At 38.9% G+C, this 20,558-nt stretch overlaps 1 protein-coding gene across 4 annotated transcripts in view; it reads left to right on the top strand.

The window, feature by feature from the left end:
* Window positions 1-18,638, top strand: part of CELSR1 (cadherin EGF LAG seven-pass G-type receptor 1) — a 201,886-nt gene extending 183,248 nt beyond the window's left edge. Inside the window, exons 26-35 of one of the 4 annotated variants that reach the window (XM_078394390.1) lie at window positions 1,384-1,496; window positions 3,051-3,130; window positions 4,815-4,941; window positions 7,331-7,456; window positions 8,141-8,235; window positions 8,645-8,748; window positions 11,622-11,789; window positions 12,566-12,808; window positions 14,228-14,492; window positions 15,125-18,638. In XM_078394390.1, the coding sequence (XP_078250516.1) occupies window positions 1,384-1,496; window positions 3,051-3,130; window positions 4,815-4,941; window positions 7,331-7,456; window positions 8,141-8,235; window positions 8,645-8,748; window positions 11,622-11,789; window positions 12,566-12,808; window positions 14,228-14,492; window positions 15,125-15,134 (1,331 nt within the window). In that variant the 3' untranslated portion in view covers window positions 15,135-18,638. Of the gene's footprint in view, window positions 1-1,383; window positions 1,497-3,050; window positions 3,131-4,814; window positions 4,942-7,330; window positions 7,457-8,140; window positions 8,278-8,644; window positions 8,749-11,621; window positions 11,790-12,565; window positions 12,809-14,227; window positions 14,493-15,091 lie in introns of all 4 variants that reach the window. The other 3 variants (XM_073000625.2, XM_020797002.3, XM_020797003.3) reach the window with 3 other exon arrangements.
* Window positions 18,639-20,558: the final 1,920 nt, after the last annotated feature.

Genomic DNA, 20,558 nt, shown 5'->3' with positions numbered 1-20,558 from the left:
ACCTCAAATTATTCTTTGCAGTTATAGATTCAAATATTGTGGTATCCAGGTGTGGATACAGGTTTTGGCAGAAGCAAAGGCAGGAGGTTGTCAAAGCATGAAAACGCTTACAATGTTTACTCTGACAAATATCTATGACAGCATCCAAGTAGCATTCTTTGCTGTGGCTGTGCTGGTGGTGGGTGGTGGAGGTTGTTGTCTAACACACCCGGAGGGCTTTGGGTGTAAATGATACCTGAGTAGTGATAGTGCTGTTCTCCACTGGATTCGTTTCTCTGCAGAAACCATTCTTTGAGAAAAGTTAACTAAAAGCTAGGAAAAGCAGGTTACTTGTCAGCCATCTTATTATATAAACTGTGCCCAATACTCAGAAATGAATTCTCTGTACCAGAAAGGTAAACAAAATTTATGTGTCTCTTTGCTTCTTTTGAAAGGTCTTTTGTCTAGTAGCTTCAAGAGCTTTTGGAGATTTCTCCATGTCAAAGTTGAAACCTCATAGAAAAAAAAACCTGGAATAATTTTAAATACTGTAGTCACCAAAAAATTCTCTGGCAGGTCTTCCAGATTTCTCTAATTACATTTACTATATTTATTCTCATGAGTTGATACTGAAGTTTTAGTTATCAGTCTCTTCATAGATGAGAACTATCCTCAGCCAGGCAGGTTCACCTATTTAGGTCTGCAAGATACTAAAACACATAGAAAGTGTTGTCTTAAGAGACACTTTGACAGTCTGGTGTGAGATTCCTGCAGCAGCATTCCTATTGGATTCTTTCAGACTTGTAGCAAAATACTTTGTTTACCTACTTCATTTGTATCCCACTGTTTGTCCCAAATGACAAATCATCTCAGAACAAGCTTAAAAATAAATAAAATAAAAAGCAGATTATAATGTTAGAGCATTATAGTGTAGAACTCATTGAAATCAATAAGACTTGCATGAATTATGATAAAAAACTTATCCCATTGATCTCAGTGGCCAAAATTCTATTAGGGAATATCATGCACCTATTTCATAATAGGTGAAATTCAAACTTAAAAGGCAGAATTTGCTTCTTTTTCATTTAGTGAAATGTTTATGAGGTTGAAATGTTTATAATCAGTTGTGGTGCAATGGTTAAATTGCAGTACTGCAGTCAAGACTCTGTTTACAAACTTGAGAACAGTCCTGATGGGCTCAGGTAGTCGGCTCAAGATAGACTGAACCTTCCATCCTTCTGTATAGTCTGTTTTTCTGAATGGTGAGGGTCTTAAGAGGGAGAGACCATTTCTTTTATGCAATGGTTATGCACTAGTCTTTGAACAGAGACTGAATGTGAACCTTGGCCTTATTGATGGACTTCACACCTCAGAGTTCCTTTTTGTGTTTGTGTCATGATGCAGGGCTTGCGGTGGGCCTGGATCCACAGGGCTATGGGAATCCTGATTTTTGTTGGCTCTCTGTTCATGACACTCTGATTTGGAGCTTTGCAGGACCCATTGTGATTGTTGTAGTTGTAAGTATCACATAATCTGCCCATGGCATAAATACTGATAACATCATTTCTTGTTTTCATACCCATAGGATGTATAACAGTTCTTAAAATGTACAATAGAGAATATGATCCTTTAAATGCAAATAAAGTGTACAAAAAAGTAGTGTAACAATCATGTTTATTGTTTGGGGTCAACTGCCATTTATATTCCTAAAACATGGTAGCCGAAATCATCTTGCATGGCTATGCAAATAATGTAACTTTTGGAGGCACATTGCTCCATATTAAAAAAAATCCTTGGAGATATTATCAGTTGCACACTGAGTCATATAAATCAGTATGCAACTGATAATGTTTGTGGTGATTTCTTAACTTGAGGTAATTTGTCTCCAAAAGTTACACCATTTGTGCTGCATCAGTGTAACTAGATTAAAAGGATGTGGGCCCATGTGTATAAAGAAAGAAATATTTGATCTGAATAAATTAAGGCAGAATTCCAAAAGTACAAACACCGGCATTTTATTTAAAAAAATATCATTTAAGCTAGAAAAACCTCTTGGTTGCTGACACATATCTAGATTAGAAAAATAATTCGTAATTTTCTTACTGCTAGTGCTGTAAAGTTGTCCTATAATTTAGAAACAGACATCGGTGTAGTGTGATAGATAGAGCATTGAACTAGGACTCAGGAGGCCTGTGGTTGAATCTCCCACTGCTCCTAGGCTACATGTGCACTGCAGGCAGCAAAGTTCCTGCCTCTAAGAGCTCTGACCTTTTACAAAGCATTTAAAAATAAGATTTTCTCTCATATGCTTAATGATAATTATGTGTCCAAGGATACTATCAGCTGTAAAGAAGGAAGAGCACCTTATCTCTAATAGTATCCTGGACTGGGAAGATGAAAATGGCGTTGGAGGACATGCACCATTAAGTGTGCAGTGCAGCCTGCCAACTAGGATAGTCCTCCTTAGACTTTCCTATGCAACATAGATTTTAAAATATTTCTTCTTGCACATAAATCACCTGGTCTGAAGCTCAGCATTACCGTATATTGCACTACAGCAGTAGATCACAGAGCTCAGCATTATATGAACTATAAGGTATTAATGTCATCCCAGAGGTGAATAGTGTCACACTATTGATTTTTTTATTCATTTGGCACATGCACATACACCCCATGATTCCTTGCTGGTTTAAATGTATCTTCATATTTAAAAGTGAATTGGTTTAGTATACTTTTTTTTTTACATTTACAAGCGCTCTTATCCATGCTAAGATAAGTTCGCAATAGCTGGCTTTTGTAAATAGAAGTTAAATAGTACAAAGTTCCTTATTTTTCTATAGTCACTCTTTAGGGCTGGCTCTAAAAATTTTGATCTAATGAAAACCTAGTACGTAAAGGTGAATTTTGAGAGAACTTTTAGTGGTTTCTGAGCATTCTTTTACTTGATAAAGCAAAGTATATAAACACTGAGCTTTACAGAACTTTGAGAAATGGTACAGGCTTTAGATAAATTGATGGAACAAAAGCAGATCTTGGTTCTTAGTCTGATCATTATTTATTTTTCCTTCAAGATCAATATTGTAATCTTCATACTAGCAGTGAAAGCATCTTGCAGACGAAAGCAGCGTTCAGTGGAAAAAAACGGCGTCATGTAAGTTTGTAACCACAACTGAAAGAAAATAATGGTTAGCAGTGATAAAAATGGGAAAATATGTGATTTCTCCCTCCCCTCACCAACTAAAATTTAAATGCATATTATTTGGAGGAGTAGGGCTCAGTCTCTGTATGACTAGGGTTTTTTTTTTTTTTTTTTTTGTCAATGTGTTGAATTTTTGGTTTCTCTTTTATCATTTCATGCTCAATACTACATATGAGAAGACTGAGGAAGCATTATCACCACTCTCTTCTCTGTTTCATTGCCAACTTAGGTTGCTTGTGATCTCAATCATAAGATAATTTCTCCAGTTGCTTTGCTATAGTGATGCATTCTCTAAATTATTAAAGGTACCCTTTTTTTAGGCCAAAAGCTACCAACTCCTTGGGACTTTGTGGTTTTTAATGAGATATATAACCAAGCTGCTGGGGAAGGGTGAAGTTATTTTAAAAATTTTAATGAAACCTTTCTCCTCCCCCCCCCCCCATTTAAAATCAAACACTGCCAAAATTATCTCCTGACACTGTTTACTACAAACTAAAATTCAGGCAGTTTCTATTTTGATGTGTCTGTAATAATATTTTTAGACTCCTCAGAATCTTTGATCCAGGCCAGGTTGCAGTTTCTTCCTTTGAGGGTGGGTTGAGGCAGGAGGAACTGCAGGGGGCCAGAGTAGCCCTTCTGTTGATCCACAAACTGCTGATGATAAGTTGCAAACAATCTTCTCTTGTAGTCCACTCAAGGAATTTGCCTCACAGTCATCAGAGTAATTAAAGCCTATGCTAAATTTATGCTAAAAGCTGGAGAAATGTAACAGACTGCCATGTATACTAATACAGTGGTACCTCGCAAGACGAATTTAATTGGTTCCGCAGTTAATGTTGTCTTGTGAAAATTTCATCTTGCGAAATGCATTTTCCCATAGGAATGCATTGAAATCTAATGAATGTGTTCATATGGACAAAAAAAAATCAGAACAAAGTCAATTTTGGTTTACAAAGGGTTTATCAAGTGCTCTTTAAAGCCATACATATTGTGCAGATGATTTAAAAAAAATTTAATTGAAAAACTTTAACTTTTTAAACATCATAGAAAAACATTTAAAAATCAGTAAACATGAGGCAGGAACAAAAAACGGAAAACATTCCTCTTGAGAAGCACGGCCATAGGAACATTTGTCTTGCGAGTCATCAACCCCTTTGCCAAAACCATTTGTCTTGCGAGTTTTTTTGTCCTGCAAGGCATTTGTCTTGCGAGGCACCATTGTATTACTAGTATTTGGTGATATCAGAAAGGGAGAGGGAGAAGAGAAAGCAAAGGACGTTTATAACCCTGTGTTTCCAGAGATTCTTGTGACTCTCTGAATTAAACCATTGAAGGAAGAAGACAGTGATGGTGTTTCCAGTGTGTATATATCTTATGTTTCTTCGACAGAGAGAATATTCATCCAGTTGTCTATGGCAGTAGAATCATAGAGGCTGGTGAGGAAGACACTTGCTAACCCTTTATAGCAAGTAAACACCCTTTTCCTAGCTTCATCAGTGGCTGTCCACTGATGGCATGGGGGCTTAGTAGGTTGTCAGCTGTTAGTCATATCTATTTGTAATGTATTAGAGACAACTTATGATTTGAAGAAGGTTAAATTACCTCAAATACAAGTTGTTTTATGCTTTTCATTTAGTTCTGTACTGCGGACTACTTTCCTCCTCCTCCTGTTGATCAGTGCTACCTGGCTGCTGGGTCTGATGGCAGTGAACAGTGATGTAATGACATTTCACTATCTGTTTGCAATCTTCAGTTGTTTGCAGGTAAGATTTATCACTTCTGTAATGATGCAACACTGAGTTAGGGACTGTGCCCTTTTTAAAATGGGGTTATGACTAAATATTACAAACAAAGGCTGGAATCCTGTTGGTTATTTATGCTGGTATAAGTGCAATGGAATAAATCACAATGGCAAATTGTCATGATTTAACAAGTTGCTACTTTTATTCCTTGTTTCTGTGAAGAATCTCATTCATCCAGGTGTGGTTATCTGAAAGTTGAGTCATGGCAACTGGACTTCTTTCTTGTTGAGTTGAAACATTTCGCTACTCATCCATGTAAAGCAAAGCAAAGCGTGCTGCTTATATACTGCCCCATAGCGCTTCAAGCACTCTCTGGGCGGTTTACAAGTTAATTATGCAAGCTACACATTGCCTCCCCAGCAAGCTGGGTACTCATTTTACCGACCTCGTAAGAATAGAAGGCTGAGTCAACCTTGAGCCAGCTACCTGGGATTGAACCCCAGGTCGTGAGCACAGTTTTGGCTGCAGTACAGCGGTTTAACCACTGCGCTATGAGGCTTTTTCCATGTAGCTTCTTCCATCCTTTTTGTGTACTACTTGTGTGACTTGGCATGTGAGGAGAAATAGAAACGAAACCTTGTTAAGTAGCAACAAATCACTGTTGCAATTTACACCATTGTTCTCAAACTGCTGTAAAGAACCAATAGAATTCTGGCCCAAGAGACTTTCATCTTCCTCTACTTCCTGAAAGATTTTTCTTCCACAGTGAAAGGAAATTTTATTGTGACAACCTTCAGTGAATTGATCTTCCACTTTGAAAGGCATAGGTACCCCAATTCAGCAAAGCAAAAATTGAAAATTAAAGGAGGATCTGTAGCATATCTGCTTTCTCTAGTGTTTCCAAGATCTTGTTTGCTATATCACTACTTGCTAATGTTTTCAAGAGATTGTGGTTTTTAACATACATCTTGGTGAGGATCACTTCACAGGAAAGGTTAATGTAATCAGCATCAGAGTTCATACTGGAAACTTAGAAATGACTTAGAAGAATTGGATCGGTTTGCTCTGTGTATTATAGTACATAGAAATGTAGGTAGCTTCGTTTATACCAAGTTAAATTATTTGGTCATTTAGCTCCAGAGTAAACTATATTGTCCCTGCCTTCTCAAAGGAATAGCCACGTTAGTCTGTGCAAACATATCACACAAAAACAAACAAGAGACAAGATGTTGTGGCTTGATCCATGAAAGCTCACATTAAAATATAGCAGTTAATCTTTACGGTGCAACAGTGTTCTTCATTTCTTTTTGGTTTTGTTTCGTTTGGTTTGTCTCTGTTCCTCACTTCTGTTCATTATTGCAGAGGGATATGGCCATTTTGATGTTCTGATTAAGTGCTCCTAGACCCTACTAGCACATATTCATAGCCTGCTCCAATAGATTGTGTGTATGGTAATCTAGAAAAATATAGAGGGGTTGGTACTAGTGTTCAGGGGCCAACAAACAAACAGAAGTTACATTCATGACAGAAACTTTTAAGCCACAAGATGATTTAGGGAAATGTAGTCTGTATAATGGGAGACTTATGTTAGACTAGTGGATGTTCTTCACACAGCATCAAGGTGGATAAAAATCAATGATTTTTTTTAAAATCAAGTAGTTATTTAAATCAAAACAATTGATTTTTTAAAATAAAATAATTAAAAATCTGATTTTTAAAAAATTTAAATCATGATTTAAATCAATTTTATTTAAATAAAATCCACCTTGCAACGGATAATTAAATGCACGGCATTTGCTTCCATAAGTTACGATGATAATCGGCTTGTTATGTTGTGTGCCACCAAGTTGGAACTGATTTATAGAGATTGACCTGAATAGGGCTTTCAAGGTAAGCGAGATATTTAAGGGGTAGTTTACCAGTGCCCTCCCCCAGTGAGCTTCCATGACTGATGAGGATTCGAACCAAGGCCTCCTGAGTCCTAGTCCATCACTCTATCCACTACACTGGACTGGAGATCTCTACCATTCTTTAAAGCCAAGCAAGTTGATCAGGTTACTTGGGTTAAAGAATGGTAGAGGCTAAAAACTTGACTACTAACCATTAATATTCTTTACATCCATGAATGATGTGTTTATTGCTTCAAGATCAGAAGTGCTATGCCTTTGTATACCACGGACTGCGAAACCACAGTAGACAAGGGTGATTGCACTCATGTTGTGTTTGTCGGGCTCCTACAGGCATCCTCATGGCCACTGTGGGAGACAGGATGTGCATATAAATAGACTTTTTGTCTGACCCAGCAAGCCCTTCTTACTTTCTTATCATTGTATTTGTCAGTATGTAAGGGTAAGCATTTAATGTGTATTCTTTCTCTCTCTTCTCTTCATCCATTTCAAAAAAAATCTAGGGCCTGTTCATATTTTTTTTCCACTGTATATTCAACAAGGAAGTGAGGAAACACTTGAAGAATACTTTCACTGGGAAGAAGCCACTTCCAGATGACTCTACAACTACAAGAGCTACACTGTTAACTGTAAGAAGCAATTATTTCATGCATGCATTATAATAATTCTGTATATTTGCAAATATGCAAATACTCAATTTTAGCTGGTTTCGCTTCAGTTGTTTCTTGGCTCATAACTGTTCATTTTACTAGCTATATTCTCATATATAAAACTAAGAGGGTCTTCTGTTTGTTCCTTTTTTTATTATTAGAAGCTCTTGCTTGATGGATGCTTCCCAGCCCTGAAAATCAAACTTCGAAGGGCCAGAGCGAAAGTTTAGGAAGGCTAATCCTTCTTTGGATTAATACCTAAAACACTCAAGATCCTTTGGATGTACAAATCAGGCAGGGCTCATTTGCATCCAGAGCTCAAGACTAGAGCAATCATATAATGTGGCCCTTGAAGGGACATGCCACTTTGGATAGTGAGTGCCCCACCATATAAAAAGCAACCTGAAGAACGAAAAAGAGCGTGTCAGGAAGAAGGACAATAGGAATGCTCTCCAGGAGATGTTGTTTTTCTGGAGCAGGCAATCGAACATTCAGCCCCTCCTTTACAGGATGAAGTGTTCCAGGGCTGCAAGAGTTTTGCCCACATGATCCTACTCCGTGGAGAATTTAGATTTAATAAGAGCTCACTTTTTACATATCTTAATGGTTTTCTGAAAGAAAGCTTGTTTGTTGATTAACCTCTCTTCTCTCCTGTCCTCTCAGCGGTCCCTGAACTGTAACAACACGTATATAGAGGAGCCAAATATGTATCGCACAACAATTGGGGAATCCACAGTCTCCTTAGAAAGCACCGTCAGGTCAGCCAAGAGTCAGAATAGCTACCTTGCTCATATTCTCAGGTAATCTGGTGGTGGGGCATGGCTTTCAGGCTTTTCTTTTCTCTTGGTGTTGCTTTTGCAAAGGGGGAGGGCATATGCTGTGCTGCATCAAAGGGATTTCTTTTTTTTCCTCATGCTTCAGCAGGTTTCTGTTTTTCTGTACACTGTTTCGGATCTTGCTTGCACGCTTGCTGTTTACCTGCAGTTTGGCTGGGTGATTTCAAGAAAATGTTGATTGAAAACTTACAACAGTGGCTGTACTAATATCCACCAAATGATCATCACATTTGACAGAGCATACCGGAAGCTCAGGTGTGGTCCTAGTGTTGCTTAGATGTAAACAGACTGAGTTGGAAAATTTTGCTTTTTATTTTTGTCTTTTTTTTAGAGATGAAGCTGCCCAGAAGCTCAGTGTGTCTTCAAGCCAAGCAAGAGCAGGTCATACGGAAGGCGATTCCTCCATTTTTCACAGAAAGCCATCAAAATCCAATGGTAAGAGGAACTGAATATAAGAAACATCAATGTCCATCCTCCACTTTTTATAGTTTCTCAGCTCAGTTTTACATCCTTATGCACACAAATAAATATAGGGTATTTCTCTGATTATCAAGTACCAATGACTAGCAAAGGCCTACAACTTAGAAATATCTCAGATCTGTTGCCCCTAAGGCTCCATGACACCCACTATGTCAGATCAGTATTCAGGGTAATGGGAAAGGCAAGGTCATGTAAATAAGGAATAAGATATTGTTGAGTTTCAAAGGAGCACATGTAGAACACAGACAACATGGGGAGGAGGACCTTTCAGTTACACATAGGGATATGCTTGTAGTACTTCCTATGCATATACTCATTTGTATCATTTTCTACAGCCACCACCATATATTTTGAAGGTGAGTCAAAATGCAGATGAGGCCAACATACATATGAAAGAACTGGGCATGTTTAGCCTTGAGAAGAGAAGACTGATAATGTTTACTTGAAAGGAGGGGCAGGAACTCTTCTTGGCCGTCCCAGGGTGCAGGACACATAACAATGGGCTGAAGTTACAGGAAGCCAGATTTCAGCTGAATATTAGGAAAGATGTCCTAACCATTAGAGCAGTACAACAATGGAACCAGTTACCTTGAGAGATGGTGAGCACTCCAACACTGGAGGCATTCAAGAGAAATTTAGAGGACTTCCGGCTTGACGTCGCGACGAGACAGCAGCAGGAGGGCAGAGCTCTGTCCCCTGGGCTGAATTCTGACCCGTTTTGGGACACCGTAGGGTGTCGGAACCACCCTGGAGGGGTGGTGAACTGGGGGAGAAAGCCTGTTGATCACGGGGGGCGGTGGCCACCCCGGTTCGATCCAGGAAACTCCCTAATCAGCCAATGGGCAGAAATAAGCAGCTTCGGCTAGCTTCCAAGTCGCTGGCAGCCGTCTGAGAGAAGCAAGGAACAGCACCTGGCATCGCTGTTTTTCCATCGGGTGAGAATCTTTTTACAACTAATTGCCTACGTTCTCCTACATATGGAAAAAAAAGAATTGCTATCTTATCTCAGTAACTTTTTAAAGCGGCAGAAAATCTGGTGAGAGGGATAGCTGAAGAAAGTAACTTTTTAAAATTATACTTTAAGAATATTTACAACCTGGCGTTATAAGCTTAAGAGACCTTCCTGCAAATTAAGTGCGGATATTGTTTTGACTATCCAGAGCATTTGGAATGATTCCCAGAAGATGTGACCTTGAATATACTGTTGTTGCTTAAGTCTGAAAAATTGTTTATTTCCTCGTGAGCTTCTGGCTGGAATTAACCCTAAAGTGGACTTTTTAAAAAATGTTCCTTGGGTCGAATTTGGTTCAACTTTACATAGCCAAAGTGGAACTCTTGAAATGACTCTGGAAATTTGGAATATCTGTTTATAAGCATCTAGGCAGCAGAAACAGAATGGCACAACAAGGACAATTTTGGAATGAAGTAAAATCTATGCTTCAAAAAATTTTAACGACCGTGAAATCTCATTATCAAGAGGCAAAATTATCTAATCAACATCAGAAGGACTATAGTTCACAAGCAACAGGAAACAATAAGGAAGGAAATGGGAGTATCACAGATGATGTATGCCAAACCAAGCAGCAGCTTGAGAAAGTTAACCTAAGAGAAACATCAGTCTTGGACCAGAGGAGAGTACCAGGGGAAGACAAAAGGAAAAAAAACAGCAAAATTAACCAAAAAAAGCCTGGAAGACTCATTGAAGATAGACCAAGTACAAAAGGAGTCAGTGGACATAAATCAGAACTACAAAATGGTTTCAGAGGACATGAAAGATGACAGAATGTTTAGAGATATAGCAGGGAATGAAAAAAGAGGAATCAGAGAGGGAATTACCTAGAAAGATGAAAAAAGGGAAAACAAGGAAGGGCCCCTTAATATTGGAAACATGTTTATATTTATCATCTGGATCTGTAAAAAGGTATATTCTATATATTAAAAGGAGAACTAAATTGAAATAAGGGAGCCCGAATCAGGGTAAAGATGTAATATGTTGATTTTTTATTTTAGGCAAACTAAATTAGATATAAAGCTGGGTCATGGATCTGGAACCACTTTCAATAAGAATGTTATTAGAAGATCCTGAGAACTTTATATAATATGAGAGTAATATTAGTAGTTATATTATATACTAAAATCTGTATATGAATGATTTGAAAGATGTTTGGAATTTGGGGGGATAATCGGGAAGACACTGAGATGTAAAAAACAAATAATTGCAAGCAAGTATGTAACACGATGTTTGACAAGCACAAACAATGTAGATAGATTGGAAAATTAATAAAAAATGTTTTTAAAAAAAGAAATTTAGACAACCGCCTGGCCGATATCCTTTGATTTGGATTCCTGGGCGTAGCAGTGGATTAGTGGCCTTATAGGCCCCTTCCATCTCAATGATTCTATAGTTCTGTAGGCACCCCTTGTATCACACGTTCCCTTATGGGCAAAGTCTGATCCTCCAGAAATTGTTGGGCTGTAGCTCCCTGCCTTTCACATCCTTGTCTATGGCTGATGGCAGTTTTAATCTAAAAACATCATGCTTTGCCTCCCTATCTTATGTAAACACTTGCTCCTCTGCCCCTCAAAGAGGACTGAGGATCCGTTGAGTAGATGAAGCAGCTGTGTGTTATCAGTGACTGAGGTGAATGGTAGAGAAGTATGATGGGCATTATGTATCACCCAGTTTTTGCATTTCAAGATGCCTTATAACCATTCTTTTTGCACAGCATGAAATGTCTCTCCCGTATGGTGTGTGGGCACCGGGGGTGCAGTTTTGCTTTTACTCCTTACAGTTTCTTTCACCTGCCTTGTTGTTATTGACTCTACAGAGCGTGATTCTGATTCTGACAGTGAATTGTCCCTTGATGAGCACAGCAGTTCTTATGCCTCCTCTCACTCTTCGGACAGTGAGGAAGATGCCTTAGGCACAGAAAAGAAATGGAACACAGCCGCTTCAAAAAGCCGTGACCGGGGTCCACTCCATAGCACTCCCAAAGGTAAGGGAATGAGAGCCAGAGTTGTGGTTCATGGTATATAAGTGTGTGTTTTTTTTAAAAGAAGAAGAGTGGCAATGTGCTCTAGAAGAGCCAGTGTGGTATAATGGGTAGACTGTCAGACTAGACTAGGACTCAGAGACCTGGGGAAAAAATCCGTGCTCACTGGGGAATGGCACTCGTAAAATCACCCTTTAAACATTTCACATGCCTTGAAAAACCCACTAGCTCACCATAAGTTGGACATGACTTGCGGACACATAACAACACATACTTTTAAGGACACCCTTGGAATGTGTAGACTGAGATTGATAGACAGAAACCAAGCAACATTAATTTGCCAGTTTTATGTAAGTCTCTTTGTTCTGACTAATCAGAATTTTATTTCTGATTTAAAGCTTTGTCTAGAAATTTCTAGCTTAGCCATTTGAGAAGAATGAACTTGAGATTTTTTTAAAGAACAACAACATGATAAATGCTTAAGGGTGAAGAAAATATGTTTTCCCACCACCTCAGCGAAGAGTGAGAGAAAGTGCCTGAGCCTCAGTCTGAAATCATGTACAACCCAATTTTGAGCCAAAGGACTAACAATCGTTAGATATATTTTCATTTGGTCTAGGCTTGGAAGAAACCAGAAAGCTCTAAATTATCACTAGCAGACTTTTTTTCTTTCTGCAGATAGCAGATAGCTGTCCTGAAAATATTTCTGAGAATAGCTTAAGGTGTAAAGATGGGCTCTCTTCTGTTCTTGTTTTATTTCTTTTTGTTGTTCCCTGCAGTTGATTCAGTTCCCAATCATGTGAAATCCTACTGGCCCTCTGAGGGCATAACAGCAAGTGATGGGGAGGAACCGAATGCAAAACAAAAGCTGAAAGTAGAAACGAAGGTTAATGTGGAACTTCATCAGGAAAATCAAGCCAACCACAGCAGTGAAATACCTCAGAACAAAGAGAATGAAGGGCACCAGAAAGAGAACAAACCGCTAGCCCAGCAAAACCACCAGCAGCCAGAACAGAGGAAAGGTAATGGGAAATAGTTGTGCTGTGGCCTTGGTGATGCGTAGACAAATCATGGAGGATCGTGGCTGTGTGTGACTTCCAGGTTCAGAAATGGTGTGTCTCTGACGGCCAATTCCTGGGTAGCACAAGGAGGATAACTTTACCCACGTAAAATGCTTTTTTATACAAAAGTATGGGAACCGCTAGTTTAAAGTCTTATTCCTCCGTGTCCTACTTACAGACTTCCCAGGAGCACCTGGTTGTCTCCCAAGGAAGGAGCGTTTTTGACTAGACAGGCTTTTTCAGGAGGTCTGCTCTTGATACCTATTGTGTTGAAATGGAAAACAAAAGGGGAAAGAGAAACAAGAGAGGCAACAAAACGTTGTGTTCTTTGAAGATCGTAGCTCAGGGCGAAGGGGTGCACTACAATTCTGAGTGAAAAATGAACGTGTCAGAATCCGTGTACTTTAACTGACAGGGAGGTGTGATTGGTAGCATCTCTCTGCTGAGTTTAAATACATTGGCCTCCCTAGCCTTGCCTCAGCTTGAGGTGAAGTGGCTGTCTGAGATATTTTGTTCAGAGATGTTGTGGGACTCGTTTACCATTATACTTCTCCCTAGTTACTGAGAGCTGCTCTCCTCTGTGTCCCACCATTAGGAGTGCAGCATTATATAGGTACAGAATACAGAACTGGCTGCTATGCCCTGGTTAAGAAATCCATCACCCTCCTCAAGGCCCAGCTGGCAGAAGTGCTGGCCTAATTTTGGCATCCAGTTAAGACCTGGTGAATTGTGGGTTCTTGCTACGGTTGCATGATTTTATGCCAGACTGTTTTTATTATGTCCTGCGTTGATAAAGGATGGTTTAAAATATTTTAATAGGAGCACAGGGAACATTGTGAGCTTCTATTTAAAGCAGTGCTTCCCAACCTGGGGGTTGTGTTTTCTGGTGGGTTGCGGGTCTCTTTAAATTGTGTTGTAGCCTTTGTTCAACAATTTCTTCCTTGACCATTTGGAGCTGGATACTAACGTTAACATGTATATGTATGTATGAGAAACAGGCCCGTCCGGGGAGAAAGAAGCCTCTACTTTCCGAAAAGGGATAACTTTACACCCTTAAAATGCCTTTTTATGCAAATATGGCGGGAGGGTCGCAGGTTACTTGGCTATTATAAAAGGGGGTCACAACTCAAAAATGTTTGGGAACCACTAGTTTAAAGTCTTGAGCCTAATAACCTATCAAAATAATTTAGATCAAAAAGGGAAAAAAATTGTGAGACTTGAACATCACTAGGGAGTGCTCTCAGAAGATATATGCTGAACCTTTCTCGAGGTCAAATACAAGAGTGTACGAAATTTTGCCCCTTAATAAATAGATTCTGGATTTATTTTCATTTGATTATATCAAATGACTGTCAGTCATTACTTCCTTTTTCATGGCAGGAATTCTGAAAAATAAAGTCACCTACCCTCCTCCACTGGTGGACAAGAATGTGAAGAACCGGCTGCGGGAGAAACTAACAGATTATAATCAGTCCACAATCTCATCTAGAACAATGTCCCTTGGGACAAACAATGGAGTTCGTGTTAATTCAGACTCTGGAGTAACAATAAAGAACCCAAGGAGAGATCAACCTCCAGAGCAAATAAATGGTTTGGCCATGAATGTTCATGTAGGAGCATTAACTGCAGAGACATCAGACTCTGAGTAAGTAACAGCTTACGATTTACTTTCCTCTGTCTTACCATGCTAAACCTCTCTTGGGTTTCTGATATATGCCCCTCTCCATAGACTTAAACATTTTATCCTTTCAGTGATTCATTTCAGACACTCATAAGCCTAGAGCCAGATATGAGCACTGGGGGAGCTTTCTGCTTGCCTTTCCTCCTCTCCCTCTCCCTCATATGAGTGCCACCTTCAGGGTTTTTGTCCTGTTTGGTTTTTTAAACAAAAAAATCTTTGTAATATATGAAATAGGGATCTTAGATTTAATGTTGGTTATCTAACCAGGATTTCAAGCTACAATCAGACCTCAAAACTTGATCCCAAATCTTTGCTTTACCAGTTAGTTTACCACGGCTGAATAACACTTTTCTGTTCGCTGCTTGTCAGTTGTATTCTGCTTTTTTTGGTCTGTTTTTAATCCTCTCTGCCACTTTAAGGATTGGCCCCTTTGTTGGTTGCTGAAGCATGGCTATCTTCTTGCATGATAACCTGTTTGAATGACGTAGGTAGTTTTCACTTTGAATTTTTACCCTCTCACTGTTTTAACCCTAAGTTGCATGATTACTTCTTCTCATGAACAGAGGCAGTAATGAAACTTCAATTTGAATCATCAGGAAATTGTGACAGCTGTTGCAACTTGGACAACAAGTGATGATGTCACTTCTTGGGGGCCTCGTGATTCCACACACGCTTGCTGCACCTGGAGGATGCCAAGGGTGTCACATCTGGGGAATGTTTCACAGTACAAAGCACTTGTGACTCCAGTTCGTCAGTTTTCCTTTGAGTTGCTCCTTAGGGTACATTCAGAGCCTGCCTAACTGCATATGTTGTGCCAAAACATGTGAAGACCAATCCATGGAACTCATGGCAGGGAAAAAATGCCTTTCAGAGAAGTGGATGGAGCCATGGCCATACGGAAAGTGCTGTCGGGCAAGTGCTGCAGTCCAGCTTAACAAATGACTTAACGTCCAGGAGGAAATTATCAATAATCTAGTACACCTACCATCAATTGAGCCCCATCCAGTGTTTAAACATGTTGGGGTTTTGTTCTGTTCGAATAGGATTTCTGAACTCAGGAGGAAAATTTATCACAAGTGCCCTTTAATTTCTTCACCAGTTTCTACACCAGCTTTTGGTGGACACTTTGTCTTAAACACCATCATTTTGATATAAATATACATACATATACATATATATATAAATATACAGTTGTAGATAATTTTATATATTTTGTATGGTGATTCTTTGTACATTTCACATATATACTGATCCTCTTAAATTTGATAGTAGGAAATTGTGAAAGAGCTTTGATATTTTTTTATATTAAAAATGAAATGCACAAGTGTACTTGAATTTGGCATTTGAGAGGAGGGAGAAAGCATAACTAGTGTCTGTACTAAGCCCAACCTCATTGTGATGCAGTCTTTTTTAAAAAAAGACAGCAATGTGTTTTTGGACATCTACAGTCAGAAAAAGATACACATCCTGCCATGGATGTTCTATTTAACATTCTCTTCCGCAACTCACCCTTCTTCGTTTGATAACCAAGGTGAAAATGTCTAAGGAGTCATAATATTCTTTCAGCAATTTGGCAATTTCACGTTTGTTTTTTAAAGGTATCATCTTTCTGTGTAGGGAGAACAAAAAGGTGTTGACAACAACAACAAAAAAGACAGGACCATTAGCCTTCTATTTGTGTCGTGTTTTAAAAGGAGGCTTCAAATCTGTAAATACGTTTTGTGAATATTTCTGCGTTGAGATGTATTTTACCTTGATTATGGCTTGAAATCAGTCGTGTCACCTTCTAAACACAATGCACTGGGAATTTCGCTTATGCTAGTTCCTCTGGTATTAACTAAAGCATGCTGAGAGCCTCCGGGTAGCGTGAAATATAAGCTAGAAAGTATTTTATCCAAATCATGCATTGGCTGTGAGTTTATTAAAAGAGGGGTAATGTATGTGTTGGCCTCTGGATGCTGGTAAACTACAACTCCCTTTAGCCCAACCCAGCCCGGTGAAGACTGATGGGGATTTCAACCTAGCAATATCCGGGAGAACCACACATCCTCCAAATTAAGGGTCTTAAGCAAAGATATTTTTAGCCATGGTCTCCCAGTCCTAACACACCTCTTCCTTCGATTTCATACTTTCCAATCCCAGTCTAAATAAGTATAAGGGAAACAATTTGACATTGATAACATTTAGAGAAGTATGATTTGATGTGCCAACTGTAGATTGTGACATAGAGCTGTTGAATGATCTGATGTACTCCCAATTCATTTTAGCCAATAACCAGCAAAGGGAGCTGCTGATTCTCCTTTATTTTCTGTCTCTAAGGCCTTATTACAACCTCAAACCTCTTGCCATTTTAGTGTACTAAGAAAGCACATCAGGCCAGTATGAAAAGGGCTTGCACAGAGCCTGGCAAACAAAGCGCAAATAATTGTCAAGAGTTATCTGTAAGGATCACTCCTTTAAGCCATGGGAATGGCACCAGTCAGAAAGCTGTCCTGTGTGTCTATTCTGGAGAGTGAGTATTTACACATGCAAATTTAAATAAAGTTGGAACACACTACCAACAGGCAGTAGCCCATTAATTTCTTTCTCCTGTGGTAGGACAATGTGCAGGAGAAATACCCACTGGATTGTTTTGTGCTTTTGAAAGCACTACAGTACATTTGATGTCAACCACTTCTAGTACCTGTTAAATAGTATAAGCTTTGTATATAATATTGTTCCTGCTAGCTGCGGGAACACACACTCTTTATGCAGGGTATGTTTACCAGAGTGATTCAGTCCAGGTATGATTCAGGAATTCTGTAAGTAATATCTGCAAATGAAACAATATACAATAAGTTTGTCCTCGTTTTAAAATATTTTCAAACAAGATAAACAGATCCAAACACCATGATTTAAAATCATGATTTAATTTATAGGAAAAAAAATCTCAGCTTTGAAACAAGGTTTGAACTTTTTAATTCATATACTTACTGCATATCAGAGCACAATAAGTTGGGTTCTGCAAGCACTGAAATGTGTTTGCTTACAGATAAACGCACTCTTTATATTACCCAATGTCATAACTCAAAACCGCTGGTCCTGCAGCCTAAAAGCCTTTTGCACTACAAAATTTTGTATTTGCTCAGTGGAGAAGTTGTGACATTTAACTAGATTTGTTTTATTCGATCACTCCTTCTCTCATTTGTATAAGCATGTGCGTACCTGCACATTTCCCCCCCCCCCCAGAGCTTCTCATCCAGATCACTGACTTGAAGATTTAAATGCCCAGAAGTGCCTTTCTAGAAGCAAAGGCTAGTAGATACTGGGCAGAAGAATGCTTGGACGGATCAAGTAATATTTCCATTGATGGAGAATAAATATGCTTAATTTGTAACATAGAAAATTGTTTATTGTTTTTATATTTGTTTGCAGGATTCATGCTGTTACCACTGGCTTGTTATTTTACATAGGAAATCAAACGAACTTGATTTCAGACATCACCTGTTGATTTCAGTAGACATTAAATATGTGCTTAAATCTACCCTACCCTTGAAATTTGTGGGGTTTTAAAGTGTTTACATTTGGTCTGTGATTCACTTCTAAGAGATTACAAGTGTGTATTTTAAGTAATTTTTTTAAAAAATTTGAGATACGTACAACCCATTTTGTTTAATGGATATTTTTTAGAAAATTCCCCAGTCAAATCTTTTAGTCATTTTCCACCACCGCTTTTCTCATGTGGCCTTTTCAGGTGAGGGGAAGAGTCTGGCTCTTTTTAAAAATATTGTTTTCATCCTGTGAAACTTTGAGGTATAACAGTTTTGAGTGTGTTGGTATCTTCTTATACTTGGGTATGTGCTAAATGATGTTACAGCTTTTTCACTGCGATGTGTATATTTTGTCCTACTAAGATGTAGTTATTTTTGAACAGAATTGTTGCAGTGAAGACTTCAGATGTCCTAACCACAACGAGAGAGAGAACCCTTAAAAAAAAAAGGCAGATTAGACACTGGAGTTTTTTTTATAAAAAAACAAAACGAAACAAATGTATATTTATTAATGTGCAGAACACTGGAATTCAAGCACAGATATGAGGAAAAAATAATAAATTAAGTTTCTGAATTTGTATTTCTGCTTTAGCAATTTATTTCCATGAAAATATGACGTCCAGATTCAAGAGCTGTAGGGGCCACAAGCAACGTATTGAAGTGGGCTTAGAAACTTACAGAAAAGCACATCAATGTATGCATTGTACATCTTTCCTGCTCTTATCAGTGACCTACCCCAAAGCAAACTCAGGATCCACAAGCTGCACAGTTACCAAGGATCTTTAAAGAACAGCTGCCAGTACTGTTCCTTTCCTTCTGGTGGCACCTATCCCCTCTGCCATTGCTCTTTTCCTTTGAACCAGGACACAACCATCCATCACTGGGGCTCTTGCTTAACTGATACTATCTGCACTTCAAGGCAATGTTTCACATTCACATTTTCTCTTCCCACATAGACAACTATCCAATGTCTGTTTCAACGTCTCTCACACACACCCTTCTTAATACACAAAAGCTTAAATCCCCCAGTTCTGGATAGGGTAGATTTTAGCTTCTCTGAATAACCAGGGAAGAGTTCCTAAGCAGCCAAGTGCTTGACATATTCTACAGTACAAACGTTTTCTGTCAATTGCAAGGACATCCAAGACTCTCTTCCAACGAACCTGAGCTTTTCAGATTGCTTTGCTGCCATCTTTCTGGCCACTCCCACCATCAGTGAGAGGGAAAGTGTAGATTAAATTTCTGACCCAACAAGGATCACTGAAGAAAAGCTCCGCCTTTCCCAGCTCACCCTTTATTTCACAAAAGCCATTTCAATTTTGTGTGTACAAAGCCTTTGTAGAATCAGATTTCCTTACCCTGGAGTTGTCATTAAAATTGATCTTGGCTGATGTGGGGGAGATGAGTACGTAGGCAAAGAATGGTAGAGAAACTCTAAGCATGATTTAGAATAGAGGAGTAGCAGGAATATGGATATCTTAAAACATCTCTCTGGATACAAGGACCAGTTCTGGTAAGACATCGTTTCTAGAAAAAGACTGGAGGCTGACTGTTGGAGGCTGATATTCCACACTTTGAACAGAAATTTCCATACACTGAAGTACAAGTATTTTGCCTGACTTAGGAAACATGTTCCTAGTGTTGTTACTGACATTTTCATCTGATTGTTTAGGTGTTTCTACTTAAGAACAAGACTGATCTTACTGCATCATACACTCTCTGGAAGATTCTAGTTCTAATTTAGTTGGGTAGAATATCTGTTCTTGGTAGAAGAATGTTTTAATTAGTTACATTTACTTCAAAAATTATATTGCTGTTCTTTAGTGTGAATTCAGTTAATGGATAGCTCAGTGGTTTAGGTATCTGACCGCAGAGCCATAGGTTGGGAGTTTGATTCCCCACTGTGCCTCTAGAGAGAAGAGCTAGTCTGTGTAGCCTTGAGCAAGCTGCATATTCCCATAATTGCCCCCAGAAGAAGGAAATGGTATACCACTTCTGAGTAGTCTGTACCTGGAAAACGCTGAGAAACGGTCACAAGTCAGAACACATAATGGCACATAATGATGGTCATGGTACTGTACAGTAAGGATTTTTTTTAAAAAAAAATCCCCTTTCCTTCTGCTGTCCTGCTACTTTCCCTCCTCTTACCCTATTCCACAAGAGTAGCTAGATGTCACACCACCCCCACTGCCACTGTCAAGCATTCCCTCTACAACTGTCGAACTGGGTATTATATTTATACCCCACCTTTCTGACAGCAAGCTTAAAATGGCATGCACAACACTCTTCCCCCTCCACTGTTTCTTCACAATACCCCTCCCTATAAGGTAAGTCAGGCAGAGGGAAAATGACTGAGAAAAGCCAAGTGGGTAAATGGGTTTAAAGCCCAAAAAACAAAGAATTACTACAACTCTCCAGAGAGCCAGTCTGATGCAGTGGATAAAATGATGAACTAGGACTCAGGAAACCTGGGTTCAGATCTCTGTTTGGCCACAGAAAT

This window comes from Pogona vitticeps, chromosome 5, assembly GCF_051106095.1.
Source record: "Pogona vitticeps strain Pit_001003342236 chromosome 5, PviZW2.1, whole genome shotgun sequence".
In the NCBI taxonomy this organism is placed as follows: Eukaryota; Metazoa; Chordata; class Lepidosauria; order Squamata; family Agamidae; genus Pogona; species Pogona vitticeps.
The sequence above is the reverse complement of the archived record's forward strand: the minus strand, read 5'-3'. Positions and strand labels throughout refer to the sequence as shown.